The following is a 20,031-nucleotide window of genomic DNA, read 5'->3' as shown; positions in this document are numbered from 1 at the left end:
AGACAGACTTAGTAGGCTGTCCCCTGTGGACCATGCATCCACCACATTAACCCATTGCGCCGTAATGGACACGTAATCTTCCGTGGCCATGCCTACAGGTCCATGCGTCTGTTGTCAGGTGCACCTTTGTACTCACAGATTGCCAGAGTGCATGGACAATGCGGTCTTCTACATGCTGGTGGAGGGTTGGGATGGCTTTTCTCGCAAAAGAAGTGTCGACTGGTTAGCTTGTAGCGTGGTACAGCGTAGTCCATCATGGCCTTATTAATAGTAAATAAAATATATAACTAGGCTCTATGAACTTTTAAATAGGTTCCAGGGGTACACGGGCAGCATTGGTGTGGTCAGTGGAGGAGTATTGCAAGTAGGGGCTGCAGACAGGCTATCAAAGGCCTAAAATAACAAACAGTAGGCAGTCATGGCAGTTTTACATCGGTTACATGGATACACAGGCAGGCACTCCAGGCAGCATTGTGGTCAGTGGAGGAGTATTGCAAGTAGGGGCCGCAGACAGGCTATCAAAGGCCTAAAATAACAAACAATAGGCTCATGGCAGTTTCACAGCGGTTACATGGATACACGGGCAGGCAGCTTGGTGGTCAGTGGAGGAGTATTTAAAGTAGGGACCGCAGACAGGCTTCAAAGGCCTAACATAAGAAAATGGGCTGGCTGTAGGCACTTTATAATTGGTTCCAGGGGTACACGGGCAGCAGTGGTCTGGTCAGTGGAGGAGTATTTAAAGTAGGGACCGCAGACAGGCTATCAAAGGCCTAACATAACAAACAATAGGCTCATGGCAGTTTCACAGCGGTTACATGGATACACGGGCAGGCAGCTTGGTGGTGGTGAGTGGAGGAGTATTTAAAGTAGGGACCGCAGACAGGCTATCAAAGGCCTAAAATAACAAACAATAGGCTCATGGCAGTTTTACAGCGGTTACATGGATACACGGGCAGGCAGCTTGGTGGTCAGTGGAGGAGTATTTAAAGTAGGGACCGCAGACAGGCTTCAAAGGCCTAACATAAGAAAATGGGCTGGCTGTAGGCACTTTATAATTGGTTCCAGGGGTACACGGGCAGCAGTGGTCTGGTCAGTGGAGGAGTATTTAAAGTAGGGACCGCAGACAGGCTATCAAAGGCCTAACATAACAAACAATAGGCTCATGGCAGTTTCACAGCGGTTACATGGATACACGGGCAGGCAGCTTGGTGGTCAGTGGAGGAGTATTTAAAGTAGGGACCGCAGACAGGCTATCAAAGGCCTAAAATAACAAACAATAGGCTCATGGCAGTTTTACAGCGGTTACATGGATACACGGGCAGGCAGCTTGGTGGTCAGTGGAGGAGTATTTAAAGTAGGGACCGCAGACAGGCTATCAAAGGCCTAAAATAACAAACAATAGGCTCATGGCAGTTTTACAGCGGTTACATGGATACACAGGCAGCTTGGTGGTGAGTGGAGGAGTAGTGCAAGGAGTGTCTGTCCCAGTACTCCCAAAATATAAATAGATGTTAATGTCTCGCAAAACAACCAAAACAAAAAAAAAAGGTGGCATACTTAGGTACAGGGGTGGGCTCATCTACTGAGTTTCTGACATAGTAATTTGGCAGTAACTATTTAATGGTGCCAATATAGGACACAGACACAGACTACTTTAAGTTGCATCATAGATGTCTACAAATTTGTATTGTCAGTGCCAGACATTGAATGATGTCAGCGAATAGACTAAAGATTGGTGGAGCTGTGCGACATAATTTTGCACGTGGTAGAGCACATTTTGAGCTGGGGTAGGGGGGAACTCTCTTGAGGCCGGCGGGACCGCCCCAGGGCCCCTCATGTTACAACGGTGTGTCTGACGTTGGGTGCGCACCACCACCGCCAGAGACACTACATTGTACTATGAGGGACCCAGTAGCAATGCCGTCAACCAAAAGCGAGCACACCCACCTCTTCAGACAAACAGCAGTCTCACGGGTGCTTGCGCCAAGTCGCGATACCACGGCCCCGTGTGGGGAGTTTTGCCATTTAGGGAGGTGTAAACATGTCGTATGCTGTACAATCAGCTGCAGCAAATTAGACATTAGAAAAGTAATTCACAGGCAAGAGCTTTTCATAGGAAAGCTAGGTGTCGGCCGGGCAAGGTGGGGCAAAAGATTTCGAAATCCAGTTGTGGTTCATTTTAATGAATGTTAGATCGTCAACATTTTGGGTAGCCAGACGAGTCCTTTTTTCGGTTAATATTGAACCTGCAGCACTGAATACTCTTTCTGATAGGACACTTGCTGCCGGGCAAGCAAGCTCCTGCAATGCATATTCTGCCAATTCTGGCCAGGTGTCTAATTTGGAGGCCCAGTAATCAAATGGGAATGACGGTTGAGGGAGAACATCGATAAGGGATGAAAAATAGTTAGTAACCATACTGGACAAATGTTGTCTCCTGTCACTTTCAATTGATGCAGCAGTACCTGTCCTGTCTGCGGTCATAGCAAAATCACTCCACAACCTGGTCAGAAAACCCCTCTGTCCAACGCCACTTCTGATGTGTGCACCCCTAACACTCCTAGTCTGCTGCCCCCTGGAGCTCGTGTGAGAACGATCACGTGCGCTGTGTGCTGGGAATGCCTGAAGCAAACGGTCAACAAGAGTTGATTGTTTGGTTGCTAATATTAGTTCCAAGTTCTCATGTGGCATAATATTTTGCAATTTGCCTTTATAGCGTGGATCAAGGAGGCAGGCCAACCAGTAATCGTCATCGTTCATCATTTTCGTAATGCGTGTGTCCCTTTTTAGGATACGTAAGGCATAATCCGCCATGTGGGCCAAAGTTCCAGTTGTCAAATCTCCGGTTGTGATTGGTTGAGGGGCAGTTGCAGGCAAATCTACGTCACTTGTGTCCCTCAAAAAACCAGAACCCGGCCGTGACACGCAACCAAATTCCTGTGCCCCCGGGAAAGGTTCGGCATTAAAAATATACTCATCCCCATCATCCTCCTCGTCCTCCACCTCCTCTTCGCCCGCTACCTCGTCCTGTACACTGCCCTGACCAGACAATGGCTGACTGTCATCAAGGCTTTCCTCTTCCTCTGGTGCAGACGCCTGCTCCTTTATGTGCGTCAAACTTTGCATCAGCAGACGCATTAGGGGGATGCTCATGCTTATTACGGCGTTGTCTGCACTAACCAGCCGTGTGCATTCCTCAAAGCACTGAAGGACTTGACACATGTCTTGTATCTTAGACCACTGCACACCTGACAACTCCATGTCTGCCATCCTACTGCCTGCCCGTGTATCCTCCCACAAATAAATAACAGCACGCCTCTGTTCGCACAGTCTCTGAAGCATGTGCAGTGTTGAGTTCCACCTTGTTGCAACGTCTATGATTAGGCGATGCTGGGGAAGGTTCAAAGACCGCTGATAGGTCTGCATACGGCTGGCGTGTACAGGCGAACGTCGGATATGTGAGCAAAGTGCACGCACTTTGAGGAGCAGGTCGGAGAACCCAGGATAAGTTTTCAATAAGCACTGCACCACCAGGTTTAAGGTGTGAGCCAGGCAAGGAATGTGTTTCAGTTGGGAAAGGGAGATGGCAGCCATGAAATTCCTTCCGTTATCACTCACTACCTTGCCTGCCTCAAGATCTACTGTGCCCAGCCACGACTGCGTTTCTTGTTGCAAGAACTCGGACAGAACTTCCGCGGTGTGTCTATTGTCGCCCAAGCACTTCATAGCCAATACAGCCTGCTGACGCTTGGCAGTAGCTGGCCCATAATGGGACAACTGGTGTGCAACAGTGTCATCTGCCGATGGAGTGGTTGGCAGACTGCGTTCTGTGGAAGAGCTGTAGCTTCTGCAGGAGGACGAGGAGGAGGAGGAGGAGGGGGTGCGAACGCCTACAGCCAACTGTTTCCTAGACCGTGGGCTAGGCACAACTGTCCCTAAATTGATGTCGCCTGTGGACCCTGCATCCACCACATTCACCCAGTGTGCCGTGATGGACACATAACGTCCCTGGCCATGCCTACTGGTCCATGCATCTGTAGTCAGGTGCACCTTTGTACTCACAGATTGCCTGAGTGCATGGACGATGCGCTGTTTAACATGCTGGTGCAGGGCTGGGATGGCTTTTCTGGAAAAAAAGTGTCGACTGGGTAGCTCGTATCGTGGTTCAGCGTACTCCATCAGGGCTTTGAAAGCTTCGCTTTCAACTAACCGGTAGGGCATCATCTCTAACGAGATTAGTCTAGCTATGTGGGCGTTAAAACCCTGTGTACGCGGATGCGAGGATAAGTACTTCCTTTTTCTAACCAGAGTCTCATGTAGGGTGAGCTGGACTGGAGAGCTGGAGATCGTGGAACTTTCGGGTGTGCCGGTGTACATGGCAGACTGAGAGACGGTTGGAGACGGTATTGTTTCCGCCGGTGCCCTAGATGCAATATTTCCTCCTACAAAACTGGTGATTCCCTGACCCTGACTGCTTTTGGCTGGCAAAGAAACCTGCACAGATACTGCCGGTGGTGCGGAAAATGGTGGCCTTACAGTGACGGAAGGGATGTTGCGTTGCTGACTAGCTTCATTGGCCGAGGGTGCTACAACCTTGAGGGACGTTTGGTAGTTAGTCCAGGCTTGAAAATGCATGGTGGTTAAGTGTCTATGCATGCAACTAGTATTTAGACTTTTCAGATTCTGACCTCTGCTTAAGCTAGTTGAACATTTTTGACAGATGACTTTGCGCTGATCAGTTGGATGTTGTTTAAAAAAATGCCAGACTGCACTCTTCCTAGACTCGGATCCCTTTTCAGGGATTGCAGACTGAGCTTTAACCGGATGGCAACGCTGTGCTCCAACAGGTTTTGGCTTTGACACGCGTTTTGGTCCAGATACGGGCCCGGCAGATGGAACCTGTTGCGATGTTGATGCCTGCTGCGGCCCCTCCTCCACCTCCGCTTCTGAACTACTGCCGCCTGCACCCTGTTCCCCCAATGGCTGCCAATCGGGGTCAATAACTGGGTCATCTATTACCTCCTCTTCGAGCTCGTGTGCAACTTCGTCTGTGTCACTGTGTCGGTCGGTGGTATAGCGTTCGTGGCGGGGCAACATAGTCTCATCAGGGTCTGATTGTGGATCTGTACCCTGAGAGGGCAATGTGGTGGTCTGAGTCAAAGGAGCAGCATAGTACTCTGGCTGTGGCTGTGCATCAGTGCACTCCATGTCAGAATATACTTGTAATGGGCATGGCCTGTTAAATGTTTCACTTTCTAAGCCAGGGACGGTATGTGTAAAGAGCTCCATGGAGTGACCCGTTGTGTCGCCTGCTGCATCCTTCTCTCTTGTTGTAGTTTTTGCTGAGGAGGACAAGGAAGCGACTTGTCCCTGACCGTGAACATCCACAAGCGACGCGCTGCTTTTACATTTACCAGTTTCGGAAGAGGAGGCAAAAGAGCTAGAGGCTGAGTCTGCAATGTAAGCCAAAACTTGCTGTTGCTGCTCCGCCTTTAAAAGCGGTTTTCCTACTCCCAGAAAAGAGAGCGTTCGAGGCCTTGTGTAGCCTGACGACGAAACTGGCTCCACAGCTCCAGACTTAGGTGGAATATTTTTATCCCCACGACCACCTGATGCTCCACTACCACTACCATCATTACCAGCTGACAATGAACGCCCACGACGACCTCTTGCACCAGACTTCCTCATTGTTTTAAAATCTTAACCAAAGTAACTTTATTTGTTGCTGTCAAACAACTTACACGGTGAGCTATAACTTCAGTATGATTTCAATATCCCTTAACAGGTTGGTGAGACCACAAGGAAAATCAGGCACAATGTTACACACTCTGTTTTCTGTGGCACAAAATCACAGAGATGACACACACGCAGGACTGTCACTCAAGCACTAATGTCAATATTAATCTCCCACCTAATTTATTTTTTTTTTTTTCTCAGGGAGACTTTAGAAACCAAATAATATTAAAAAAAAAAAAAAAAAAAGGCTTTCTATGGCCCACAATTAGAGAGAGAGAGGTGGCACAACCAGGAGTCAAGACTGGCGCACAAGCTGAAAGGGCAATATTACTCTCCCACTGTTTTTTATGTTTTTTTTGTTTTTTTCAGGGAGACTTTAGAAGCCAAATAATATTAAAAAAACCAAAAAAAAAAAAGGCTTTCTATGGCCCACTGAATGAGAGGGAGAGAGGTGGCACACCCAGGAGTCAAGACTGGCACACAAGCTGAAAGGGCAATATTACTCTCCCACTGTTTTTTTAGGTTTTTTTTTTTTTTTCAGGGAGACTTTAGAAACCAAATAATATTAAAAAAAAAAAAAAAAAAAAAAAAAATAGGCTTGCTATAGCCCACTGAATGAGAGATAGCACACACAGCAGTGGCACACAAGCCCTGACTGAGGCCAATATTTTTCTCCCACTGATTGATGTAGTGTTTTTGTGTTGAGGTAGAATTTAGAACACAAATCACGGAAAAAATAAATAGGCTTTCTATGGCCCACTGAATGAAAGGGAGAGAGGTGGCACACCCAGGAGTCAAGACTGGCACACAAGCTGAAAGGGCAATATTACTCTCCCACTGTTTTTTTATGTATTTTTTGTTTTTTCAGGGAGACTTTAGAAACCCAATAATATTTTAAAAAAAAAATAAATAGGCTTTCTATGGCCCACTGAATGAGAGGGAGAGAGGTGGCACACCCAGGAGTCAAGACTGGCACACAAGCTGAAAGGGCAATATTATTCTCCCACTGTTTTTTTAGGTTTTTTTTTTTTTTTTCAGGGAGAATTAGAAACCAAATAATATTAAAAAAAATAAATAAATAGGCTTTCTATGGCCCACTGAATGAGAGGGAGAGAGGTGGCACACCCAGGAGTCAAGACTGGCACACAAGCTGAAAGGGCAATATTATTCTCCCACTGTTTTTTTAGGTTTTTTTTTTTTTTTCAGGGAGAATTAGAAACCAAATAATATTAAAAAAAATAAATAAATAGGCTTTCTATGGCCCACTGAATGAGAGGGAGAGAGGTGGCACACCCAGGAGTCAAGACTGGCACACAAGCTGAAAGGGCAATATTACTCTCCCACTGTTTTTTTAGGGTTTTTTTTTTTTTTCAGGGAGACTTTAGAAACCAAATAATATTAAAAAAAAAAAAAAAAAAAAAAAATAGGCTTGCTATAGCCCACTGAATGAGAGATAGCACACACAGCAGTGGCACACAAGCCCTGACTGAGGCCAATATTTTTCTCCCACTGATTGATGTAGTGTTTTTGTGTTGAGGTAGAATTTAGAACACAAATCACGGAAAAAATAAATAGGCTTTCTATGGCCCACTGAATGAAAGGGAGAGAGGTGGCACACCCAGGAGTCAAGACTGGCACACAAGCTGAAAGGGCAATATTACTCTCCCACTGTTTTTTTATGTATTTTTTGTTTTTTCAGGGAGACTTTAGAAACCCAATAATATTTAAAAAAAAAAATAAATAGGCTTTCTATGGCCCACTGAATGAGAGGGAGAGAGGTGGCACACCCAGGAGTCAAGACTGGCACACAAGCTGAAAGGGCAATATTACTCTCCCACTGTTTTTTTAGGTTTTTTTTTTTTTTCAGGGAGACTTTAGAAACCAAATAATATTAAAAAAAAAAAAAAAAAATAGGCTTGCTATAGCCCACTGAATGAGAGATAGCACACACAGCAGTGGCACACAAGCCCTGACTGAGGCCAATATTTTTCTCCCACTGATTGATGTAGTGTTTTTGTGTTGAGGTAGATTTTAGAACACAAATCACGGAAAAAATAAATAGGCTTTCTATGGCCCACTCAGTGAGAGATGGCACACACAGGGATGGCACTGTAGCAGAAATGCCAATCTTAATCTCCCACAAAAAAAAAACAAAAAAAAAAAAAAAAAACTGTCCTACAATTACTATCTCCCTGCAGTAATGTAAGCCAGGTATGGCAGGCAGCAATAGGAGTGGACTGATGCACAAATTAAATAAAAAGTGTGGACAAACAAAAAAGATAGCTGTGCAGAAAGGAAGGAACAAGAGGATATGTGCTTTGAAAAAAGCAGTTGGTTTCCACAGTGGCGTACACACAGCAATACAGCTATCACGGAGCCTTCTAGGGCAGCCCAATGAGCTACAGCGCTGAGGGGAAAAAAAAAAAAAAATAGCTTCCACTGTCCCTGCACACCGAAGGTGGTGTTGGACAGTGGAAATCGCTGCAGCACAAGCGGTTTGGTGGTTAGTGGACCCTGCCTAACGCTCTCCCTGCTTCTGACGAAGCGGCAGCAACCTGTCCCTAAGCTCAGATCAGCAGCAGTAAGATGGCGGTCGGCGGGAACGCCCCTTTATAGCCCCTGTGACGCCGCAGACAGCAAGCCAATCACTGCAATGCCCTTCTCTAAGATGGTGGGGACCAGGATCTATGTCATCACGCTGCCCACACTCTGCGTTCACCTTCATTGGCTGAGAAATGGCGCTTTTCGCGTCATTGAAACGCGACTTTGGCGCGAAAGTCGCGTACCGCATGGCCGACAAGCACAGGGGTCGGATCGGGTTTCATGAGACGCCGACTTAGCCAAAAGTCGGCGACTTTTGAAAATGATCGACCCGTTTCGCTCAACCCTACTCACCGTTTCTTCTCCAGACAATTGTTCTTGCAGATGTCCCAAATAGAGATGATCGAATCATTTAAAATTAGAATTTGAGGTTGGGCCAATTTGTCCAAAAAAACTTGATTTGCAGCGAATTTGTTCAAAGCCAATCTCATTCAATGTAACTAGCTGAAAGACATTCTGAGCGGTTGTCCTGGAGTGAGGAGGCCGTATGTCATTTGATTACAAATACGGACTACAGTATTTGGAAATGTTTGAGATAGTCTCCCTGTCCCCATACTGCTGAGCTCCAACTTTTCAACACTAGCTCAAAATCGTCCAAAAATGGCAGCTGAATTCCCTGCCTAGTCTTTTATATGAGGTCTGATTTAAAATCCAATTGGCCACGCAACGCCGTGTGAAGTCATAGGTGCAGGACTTTCTGGTGAAGCCTGCGCAGCTGCTCAAAAGGTCATTGCTCCACTCTGATGCTTCAGCAGTGTATGAAATGGCGGCAGGCATTTTATTTTTACATTTTGCGATCCTCATAAATCGAATCAAATTGTTTGAATTCATGGGGACCTGCAAATTTCAGGAAACTTGCAGGTCCCCATGAACTTGATAATATCAGATAATATTGAGATATTGATCAGATGTGTCATTCGGCGGCTCTCGTAGAGAACACTCGTTGGACTGAGCGCTCCTGTGTATGGGAAAGTCAGCCGAGATTGCTGTGAACCCGAAGTGTTGTTCGGCCGAGAGTCATCTCATGTGTATAGCCAGCTTTGAGCAACCAGTCTGCTCTTATTCTGCCATGCTAATTGAATTATATCAGCTGCCTTGTCCTCGATAACGCTTTCTCCTGAGCTAGTGAAATTACTGCAATGATTAAGCAGGTCGTTGTGTGACTGGGTTGAAATTTAGTGGAAATGGGATTTTTATGATTAATTTTCATGGCAAGGAATGACTTTACAATTTTTTGTAATTCATCTAATTACTTTTCAGAATAATCGATAGTTAATGCAAACTATCACAAATGTTATTTTTCGCAAAGTTTGCTGCTTCAGTCTCAAAACTTCTTACAACAAATCCATCAGATGACAAACTTGTGGCCTGATCTTCCCACACTAAGCTTGAAGCAGACCACGCTATCCACTGATCAGCAGTCACATTGCATTAGCGAACTGTGTCGCAGCACTGTGTGTTTGCTGTGAATTGCTGCAGATTTGTAATAAGGTGGATAGCCATGTGTTTTCTAACAGGTGATAAATGTTAAGAAAAAGTTGTTTTCTTTTTCTTACAGTTGCGCTCTGTCAGTCTGCAGTAAGATGCCAAGGACTTGGCATGAGCAGGAGCAACATGCACAAGGAAAGTTTGGGACCTGTACAGGTGCATCTCACAAAATAGAATATCATCAAAAAGTTTAAATTTATTTCAGTTCTTCAATATAAAAAGTGAAACTCATATTAGAGTCAAACAGAGTGCTCTATTTCAGGTGTTTATTTCTGTTAATGTTGATGATTATGGCTTACAGCCAATGAAAACCCAAAAGGTCTTCCGACAAGCCTACAGCCTGCAGTGATCCTGAACCTACTGAACCGCCGCACAACCAGCTCTGCCCTCTCCTAGTGTATCATCACCCATCCCCTGCAGATTGTGAGCCCTCGCGGGCAGGGTCTTCTCTCCTAATGTACTCGTGTGCCTTGTTTTTTGCTCATGTTTAATGTATTTGTCTATATTTGCCCCGTATTTCACATGTAAAGCGCCATGGAATAAATGGCGCTATAAAAATGAATAATAATAATAAAGTCATTATCTCAGTAAATTAGAATACTTTATAACACCAGCTTGAAAAATTATTTTAAAATCCCAAATGTTGGCCTACTGAAATGTATGTTCAGTAAATGCCCCCAAAACTTGGACGGGGCTCCTTTTGCATCAATTACTGCATCATTGCTGCGTGGCATGGAGGCGATCAACCTGTGGCACTGCTGAGATGTTCTGGAAGCCCAGGTTGCTTTGATAGTAGCCATCAGCTCATCTGCATTGTTGGGTCTGGTGTCTCTCATCTTCCTCTTGACAATACCCCATAGATTCTCTTTGGCCAGCAAACTCACCCGACCTTAACCCCAATCCAGCACAGTGATACTGTTGTTTGTAAACCAGGTATTGGTACTTTTGGCAGTGTGGACAGGTGCCAAGTCCTGCTGGAGAATGAAATGGTCATCTCCAAAAAGCTTGTCGGCATAGGGAAGCATGAAGTGCTCTAAAACTTCCTGGTAGACGGCTGCACTAGCTTTGGTCTTGATAAAACACAGTGGACCTACACCAGCAGATGACATGGCTCCTCAAACCATCACTGATTGTGGAAACTTCACACTAGACCTCAAGCAGCTTGGATTGTGGCCTCTCCACTCTTCCTCCAGACTCTGGGACCTTGATTTCTAAGGTCTAGTGTGAAGTTCCCGCAATCATTGATGGTTTGGGGAGCCATGTTTTCTGCTGGAATACGTTCACTGTGCTGTATCAAGACCTAAAGTCAGCGCAGCGGTCTACCAGGAGATTTTAGAGCTCTTCATTAGTGATGAGCGAATGTACTCGTTGCTCTGGTGGTCTCAGAGTATTTGACTGCTCGGAGGTTAAGTTTTCATCGCCTCAGCAGCATGATTTACAGCTATTAGCCAGCTTGATTACATGTTGGGATTCCCTAGCAACCCCAACATGTACTCAGCCTGGCTAGTAGCTGTTAATCATTCAGCTGCCGTGATGAACACGAAATCTCCAAACACTAACAAATACTCGGGAGATCACCTGAGCGTGCTCGGGAAAACCCAAGCAACGAGTACACTCACTCATCACTACTCTTCATGCTTCCCTCTGCCGACAAGCTTTTTGGAAATGGAAATGACATTCTCCAGCAGGACTTGGCACCTGTCCACACTGCCAAAAGTGCCAATACCTGGTTTACAAACAAAAGTATCACTGTGCTTGATTGGCCAGCAAACTCACCTGATCTTAACCCCAAAGAGAATCTATGGAGTATTGTAAAGAGGAAGATGAGACACCAGATCCAACAATGCAGATGAGCTGAAGGCTGCTATCAAAGCAACCTGGGCTTCCATAACACCTCAGCAGTGCCACAGGCTGATCGCCTCCATGCCACGCCGCATTGATGCATTCACTGATGCAAAACAAAGTACTGAGTGCATTTGCTGAACATACATTCCAGTAGGCCAACATTTCGGATTTTAAAATAATTTTTCAATTGGGTGTTATAAAGTATTCTAATTTACTGAGATATTGACTTTTGGGTTTTCATTGGCTGTAAGACATAATCATCAACATTGACAGAAATAAACACTCATATTAGATATTCATTAGTTATCTATTTCGAGTTTCACTTTTTGTATTGAAGAACTTTAAATAAAACTAAAATATCATCAAAAAGTTAATTTCTGAGTAGCGCCTGTAAGTGTATTCTTCATGATTGCCGGAAGAAGCGGACGCTCTGTAAGATCATTGTCCCGCTGCTCAGCTGTAACCTGTAACATCATGTTATCATCCTAACACCATTAATGTAATGATCACCAATAACACACGGAGCCGTCACAGTTGAAGATCGATTGTATTTAACAGTTCTAAGCAGCGTTGTAATTACATTTACACAGAGCAGGTAGTGCAGGGACAGACCCAGATTTACAGAGTTCTGTACAGTGACTAGAGAACGGACGTAGCACCTTCTTTGGGCTGAAATCACACGTCCAGTAACCTGTTTTAAATGGATCCAGCAGCGATCAATCATAAGCGGACAAAAAATAAAAATCCAGTTGCAATTTTAACATTGAAGTTTATGGGTGACGGATCTGATGAGCCGACATCTGTTTTTCTTTCACTGGTTTTTTTTTTGCTTGCTGGATCAGTTTCAGACGGATGAATGTGAATGTGGCCTTACGGTTCCCATATGGATAGATGACATTATATCTGATTGTTCTACACAGTACAAACATCTTTGCATCGCTCCCATAGTTTTACACTTATATTCTGCAGCCACTTTTAGGACTGGAGGACACTGAGGCACAAGGTAAAAATTGGTTTACGATGACAAATGGCGGCCACTGATCTATGTAGGTGATGACATATTCTGCACACATAGGGGGTATTTCTCACCAAAATACTAATGTAACTGAAGTAATGAGCATGCTACATGGGTATAGTCTGTATATAAAGCTTACACAGGTTCCCTATAAATTACATACCACCAGGTTTCTGCCATCACATCTGAAAACAGCATAATGTAAAGACGGCGATTCCAGTGATGTGTCACTTACTGGGCTGCTTGCTGTAGATGTGATCAAATCACTAGTAAACTTAGGGCCATACAGTCCAACCACACCCCCACGACTGATTGGCACTGTCTGCCTATGCACAGCATCATTGGTGTGGGTGGGCTTATACAGGTATCAGCATTAGAGAACTGCTAGAGCTACAGCAGAGAAAACACTGATTGTTATCAAAACTGCAGCAAGCAGCCCAGTAAGTGACACATCACTGGAATCAGGGTTTCTGCCCCTATATCATGCTGCTCCCAGATGGGAGTAACAAAAACCAGCTCACAGATTTCACCGTATTATAATCAAAATGTCTGATAATGCTTTGTGCAGCTCTCTTAAAAACCTTCCTGTATATCCGATGTGTCTGACCTCGCAATCAATGCCCCATAACCGTGAACGATTTCTCAGATCCCTTACTAACACCAAAGGATTCATACAATAATTAATATAAGCCAAAGCTGCAGTGGAACAAGCCAAAAATGTAATATTTCGGGTGGGGGCTTCCAGCCAAACGATACTAGGAAAAAAGATCAGACAATGTGTTTCACCATCTGTGCTGCTGTGAACGTCGTGCTCTACCATAGGAGTCTAGCAGCTACTCTCTACCTATGGAAAACACATGCACTTTCCGTCAAATTGTGCGTGCATGTGTAAGGCAGACCGGAGAGATAACATGGCCAAACAAGTGACATCTAGTCAATAGGGAACCTGTCGGGTACCCGCGGCCTCAGAGACCGGCCCCAATACCACGAATCCAGCTTCCAGCAGTGTCTCAGGCACCCGAGACAATAGTTATTACTGGGACAATAAAGTTTTAATTCACGTGCAAACGAATCTGGCGAGTTGTAAGGAATTTTGTTTGCCGAGAACAATTAACCTTTACACGCTGCTCCTGGCCAGGAAGGGAAGACATTGCACACACGCTGGAGACATCAGGGGCCTTATACAACACCTTTTAAAAGGGACTGTCGTGAATACAAAAGTGATTTTATATCAATATATATTTTTATATATTTTTTCAATTCCGATATATATTAGAAAAAAAAAAAATTAAGTTTGGAAAAGTTATAAAAATAAGTTACCTTTTAATGCTACATTTTCATATTTTCCACACTAGAGGAAGCAGCTGTACACATTTGCCCCCCAAAATTAAAAAAAAAAACCAATAGTAATACTAACTAGCTTTATATTTGCTGCTGAGGTGGGCAGTAACGTCTCCCCTTCTGGGTGGTTAGTAAAGGGGGAGAGGATAAGGTTTGGAATCACAGTGTAGAACCTTTTTTTTTTTTTGGGGGGGGGGGGTGACGGCACTGTGATAAGTGTGTGTATGGGGCACCCTTACCCCCTTTTGACTCATTTTCTCCCTTCAGTAGAACCATAAGCCGCCAATCATAACCAAGCTTTGCTTTTGATGAACCAGAAGGCACAGTGTAAACCCGCTTTCTGCTCTTTGGCAGCGCAGTATTATGAAGTGTTGTCGTGAGCACGATGGGGCAGATCTACTAAGCTACATGTGCCAGCATTCTGGTTTAATTGGCACCACATTAAAAAGTTGCAAATGTTGAACCAGGCGCTATGCGTATTAGATATACTTATCAAGAGGTTGTGGCCTATGAAAAAGTGCCATAGGAAAAGGGTGTAATCTAAATTTATATTCTCTTAAAGGGAATCTGTCAGCAGGTTTTTGTTGTGTAATCTGAGTGCAGCATAATGTAGGGGCCGAGACTCTGATTCCAGCGATGTGTCACTGACTGGCTTGGGCATTGCTGTTTCAATACAAAATCAGCAGTAGGTCATTACCCTGACATGTGCAGGGTAGTCCACCTCCATCCCCACCACAGATTGTATAGTGACAGAAAGCTGCCAATCAGGGGTGTGGGCGAGGATATACACAGCTCAGCATTCAGAGCTCTGCTAGATCTGCAGCAGAGAAAACGGATTCTATAACAACAGCTGCACTCAGTAAACTAAGTGACACATCGCTGGAATCAGGGTCTGTCCCTACATCACTGCTGTCAGATTACATAGAAAAACCTGCTGACAGATTCACTTAAAAAAAAAAAAAAAAAATTGTGCCACAACCTGGTGTAGACTTAGTGAACCAGTCAGTCAACTAATAAGATAAATGGAGTAAACTTTGGTGCAACTTTAGTTTTTGTCTAACAGGGCGAGACATTCTGATTAGTGATGAGCGAATGTGCTCAGCTGAGGCGTTATCTGAGCATCTTCGGCGTGCTCTAATACTATGTTCTAGTCCCTGCGGCTGCATTTCTCGTGGCTGTTTGACAGCAGCATCAAATGCAGGGATTTTCTGTTTATTAGCCAATCCCTGCATGTGTTGCTGCTGTCAAACAGCCATGAGAAATGCAGCCGTGGGGACTAGAACATAGTGTTAGAGCATGCTGAAGATACCGGGATAACACCTCAGCAGAGCACATTCGCTCATCACTAATTCTAATAAGTCTGGTGCAATTTATAGACTGTCTCATCTAAGTTTGCACCCTCTAAAAGTTTGACGACTTTTGTAAATCAGCCCCAGAATGATCGGCTCACAGCCCATGTGAAACCTGAAGCTATAAATGCTCACACACAAGCCAGGGATAAAATAAGTAATGGCTACATTCACCCTCACAAATTGTTCCAATGCATCTAAACATCATAATTACACGGTAAGTGTCGTCTATTTCCAGCTTTCCTGCAGACTCCTCTCCAGGGTACACGTCAATGCTGTGGACTCTGACCCTGCAGTTGTCCTATTGCCATTTATATACTGCTCAAAAAAATAAAGGGAACACAAACAACAGAATCTAACTCCAGGTAAATCAAACTTCTGTGAAATCAAACTGTCCACTTAGGAAGCAACACTGTTTGACAATCAATTTCACATGCTGTTGTGCAAATGGAATAGACAACAGATGGAAATTATTGGCAATTATCAAGACACACTCAATAAAGGAGTGGTTCTGCAGGTGAGGACCACAGACCACATCTCAGTACCAATGCTTTCTGGCTGATGTTTTGGTCACTTTTGAATGTTGGTTGTGCTTTCACACTTGTGGTAGCATGAGACGGACTCTACAACACACACAAGTGGCTCAGGTAGTGCAGCTCATCCAGGATGGCACATCAATGCGAGCTGTGGCAAGGAGGTTTGCTGTGTTTGTCAGCGTAGTGTCCAGAGGCGCTACCAGGAGACGTGGAGGGGGCTGTAGAAAAGCAACAACCCAGCAGGACAACAACTACCTCCGCCTTTGTGCAAGGAGGAACAGGAGGAACACTGCCAGGGCCCTGCACATGTGTCTGCACAAACGGTTAGAAACCGACTCCATGAGGATGGTCTGAGTGCCCGACGTCCGCAGATGGGGGTTGTGCTCACAGCCCAACACTGTGCAGGACGCTTGGCATTTGCCACAGAACACCAGGATTGGCAAATTCACCACTGGCGCCCTGTGCTCTTCACAGATGAAAGCAGGTTCACACTGAACACAAGTCTGGAGACGCCGTGGAGAGGGATCTGCTGCCTGCAACAACCTTCAGCATGACCGGTTTGGCAGTGGGTCAGTGTGGGGTGGCATTTCTTTGGAGGGCTGCCAGCCCTCCATGTGCTCGCCAGAGGTAGCCTGACTGCCATTAGGTACCGAGATGAGATCCTCAGACCCCTTGTGAGACCATATGCTGGTGCGGTTGGCTCTGGGTTCCTCCTAATGCAGGACAATGCCAGACCTCATGTGGCTGGAGTGTGTCAGCAGTTCCTGCAAGATGAAGGCATTGAAGCTATGGACTAGCCCACCCATTCCCTAGACCTGAATCCGATTGAACACATCTGGGACATCATGTCTCGCACCATCCACTAGTGTCACGTTGCACCACAGACTGTCTAAGAGTAGTGATGAGCGAATATACTCGTCACTCAAGATTTCTCGAGCAGGCTAAGGGGTCGTCCAAGTATTTTTTAGCGCTTGGAGATTTAGTTTTTCTTGCCGCAGCTTAATGATTTACATCTGTTAGCCAACATAAGTACATGTGAGGATTCCCTAGCAACCAGGTAACGAGTATATTCGCTCATCACTATCCAGGAGTTGGCGGATGCTTTAGTCCAGGTCTGGAATGAGATCCCTCAGGAGACCATCCGCGCCTCATCAGGAGCATGCCCAGGCATTGTAGGGAGGTCATACAGGCATGTAGAGGCCACACACACTACTGAGCATCATTTCCTTGTCTTGAGGCATTTCCACTGAAGTTGGATCAGCCTGTAACTTCATTTTTCACTTTGATTTTGAGCATCATTCCAACTCCAGACCTCCATGGGATATTGTGATTTACATTGATCATTTTTAGGTTTTATTGTTCTCAACACATTCCACTATGTAATGAATTTAGATTTATAACTGGAATATTTCATTCAGTGATATCTAGGATGTGGGATGATAGTATTTCCTTTATTTTTTTGAGCAGTGTATATCCCTCCTATTTCATCTTCGCTTACTAAACATTTTTATTAAGAATCATAAATGACAGCGAGGAGGAAGCATGACTGCAGGATCTGACTACACAGGTGTTTGTAGTCTGTTACCATGGAGACAGGAAGTCCTGCATAGGGGAGTCAATATTTAAAAATTTTATTTTTTGTTTGCACTGAAGCAATAGAACAAATATCTGCAGGGGTGTATATAGCCAATAAATATATATATTTTTTACATTTTTAAAACATACCATGTTTAAGTATAGATCGTCTGTTAGCGCTTTAATAATGTATGTACAATGCAATATTTTATATTAAATTCTCTTTACTGTATATATGGATTTAGAACAAACTCTTTGGGGCAGATTCATCAAAGCTTTTACATCAGATTCTCACTCATTTGGATCAGTGCCGCCAAAACAGGCAACGCTGGGGAAGATCCAGGGCATGGCCAGGCCGGCCCGTTCGTCCAGTGCAAAAAGTGCCTGCGTTTTGTATGGCAGAAGTGTTAGTCCAGTCCCTGACTAAAGTAGCACTTCGGGCCTGGCGCATGCCACGCAAAAGATGCGCCAAATTCATCACATGGCGTGCATGTCTCAATGAATTTGATGCCTTGTAGTCCAGCAAGACCGGCACAGCACGAGCGTGTGCAACGCCAATCCTGATTAAATCGGCCCCACTGGAATTAGGTTCCACTTTGTGCTAAAAAAAAAAAAATATATAATAGCTATATAAAAGCATATGGGGAAAAAAAAAAAAAAGAAATCCCTGCCTTCACCCCCTTTATGTAAAGATGGTGGTGAATCATCTTAGAGAGATCAGTACTATACATATTGCACATTGCTTGCAAGCCCCAGTGCCCTGATCCAGCAGCTGTAGAGTTAAGCCATCTTATTTTACAAGCAAAATCATAAAAATACAAAATAGATAAAAGACAAAATCACAGAAGGAGGAGAACCAAAAAACATTTGCACACGAATGATCTGCATCAGTGCAGGAGGGTATGGACGGAGACTGCGCGGCGACCATTTCTGGGGTGAAGTAACCATGTACCTTGAGCAGAACCCTGCACTGATGCCCTCTATAGGCAGGGACCCTGGGCCTTATGTGGAATGATCTGGATTTTACAGTGATGCAATACAAAAAAAATGCATTTTAAAGTTAAACATTTTCTTGGATAGAAACGAATAAGAAAAACAACCAATAAAAATCACTTCCCCCAAAGCCGGATCCATGCTCCTTATGAAAATACTTCTCAACATCTAGGGCTTTACAGTGCAGTTATAACGTAGAAGGACGTCATGTTTCCCGGCAGAGGGGATCTCCCAACGTGAATTAGAAAAAGGAATACTTTTATAACCAAACCACGTGATAATCCTAAGCAACCCTATGAAAGGCTCATGATACATTGTGATACTTGCCAGTCCAAATAAAAATAACGACTGGTTAGAATAACTACTATGTTCTACTCTGAGATAACAAATTAACATTTTAACAGTATTTATGGCAGAAACCACTAAGTTGTGTCCATCCAAACTGCCCACTGCATGAGGTCCATGTTTTCTACGTTTTGTTTTTTTTTGCACACTATTACCTTGTTTATTCCATTGAATGCAGCAAAATCAATGTTCCCGTAAACGCCACTAAATGCTTTCCACAGCATTCATGTCTCATTAAAAGAGTTTGCCCTCTGGTGGCTAAATTCCAGTACTGCACTAGTGATGGAACAAAAGCATCTGCCCTCTGGTGGCTGAATCGCAGAACTGCAATAGTGATAGAACATGCAGAGGTTGCTTGTGCTTTCAGTGTTTAACCTGAATGTGGTAAGGAGGCATAGCTGCCATGATCACAAAAAAGGAGGAAAATGCATTGAAATGGCAAAAAAAAAAAAAAATCTGAAATCATCAGTACGTTCCCAACATAAAAACGGAGTGTTTGAACCCAAATATATCGATTACAGTATTTGTTACTTTTTAAAACCATTTATACCACCCAAACACTAAAGAACGTGTCTGCAGTTCCACTGGTAAAAAGAGACACCATGATTACAGCTGCTACATGTCCGTCTTAACCCCATCAGCGGCACTGGAAGATACTGCATTAAGAAATGGTGGCTACGGGGTCACCCCTCCGGCTAAAGATGATTCGGCACAGTCTGCAGAGCGGCTTCACTGGAGCGATCGACGTCAACGTTCTGGAAGAGAGAGGAAACGGTAATGACATGAGTACATAGTTCACAGGATGCAAAGGGAGAATCATTCTGGAAGATCCGTTACGAAAAGGCAATAATCGCTCCACTCCCCATACACCTGCTATAATACATATATCATCTATCTGTAGAGCACTCGGATGACATCTGAGTGCAGTCAGAGAGCCGCACACTTACAGAATGGAGACTTTTTTTCTGCACATCAGAAAATTGGATCAGACCGAGATTAGCATAATTGCCAAGATTCTCTTGAAGAGGAATCAGCTTGTGCGCCTGTGGCCAATACTATACTGTTCTGTGCGGACAGTGTTTCTCGCAGGGTTATCCCACCCCCCCCCCCCGGCCGTGCTACCCCTCTATACCATACAGCCATACATAGAGAGCACATGTACCGCAGACGGTCAGTGAGATTTCACATGGATTTGCAGTAATTAGAT

General features: G+C 44.5%; 1 protein-coding gene across 5 annotated transcripts in view; it reads right to left on the bottom strand.

The window, feature by feature from the left end:
* Positions 1-17,372: 17,372 nt before the first annotated feature.
* LOC143787817 (6-phosphofructo-2-kinase/fructose-2,6-bisphosphatase 4-like) overlaps positions 17,373-20,031 on the bottom strand; it is an 88,513-nt gene continuing 85,854 nt past the window's right edge. For 2 of the 5 annotated variants that reach the window (XM_077276915.1, XM_077276913.1), the window contains one exon: positions 17,373-19,579. In XM_077276915.1, coding sequence (XP_077133030.1) covers positions 19,520-19,579 — 60 coding nt within the window. In that variant the 3' untranslated portion in view covers positions 17,373-19,519. The remainder of the gene's footprint in view (positions 19,580-20,031) is intronic. The other 3 variants (XM_077276916.1, XM_077276914.1, XM_077276917.1) reach the window with 2 other exon arrangements.

Source organism: Ranitomeya variabilis, chromosome 8 (genome assembly GCF_051348905.1).
Source record: "Ranitomeya variabilis isolate aRanVar5 chromosome 8, aRanVar5.hap1, whole genome shotgun sequence".
Classification (NCBI taxonomy): domain Eukaryota; kingdom Metazoa; phylum Chordata; class Amphibia; order Anura; family Dendrobatidae; genus Ranitomeya; species Ranitomeya variabilis.
This window is presented reverse-complemented; position numbering and strand designations above follow the sequence as displayed.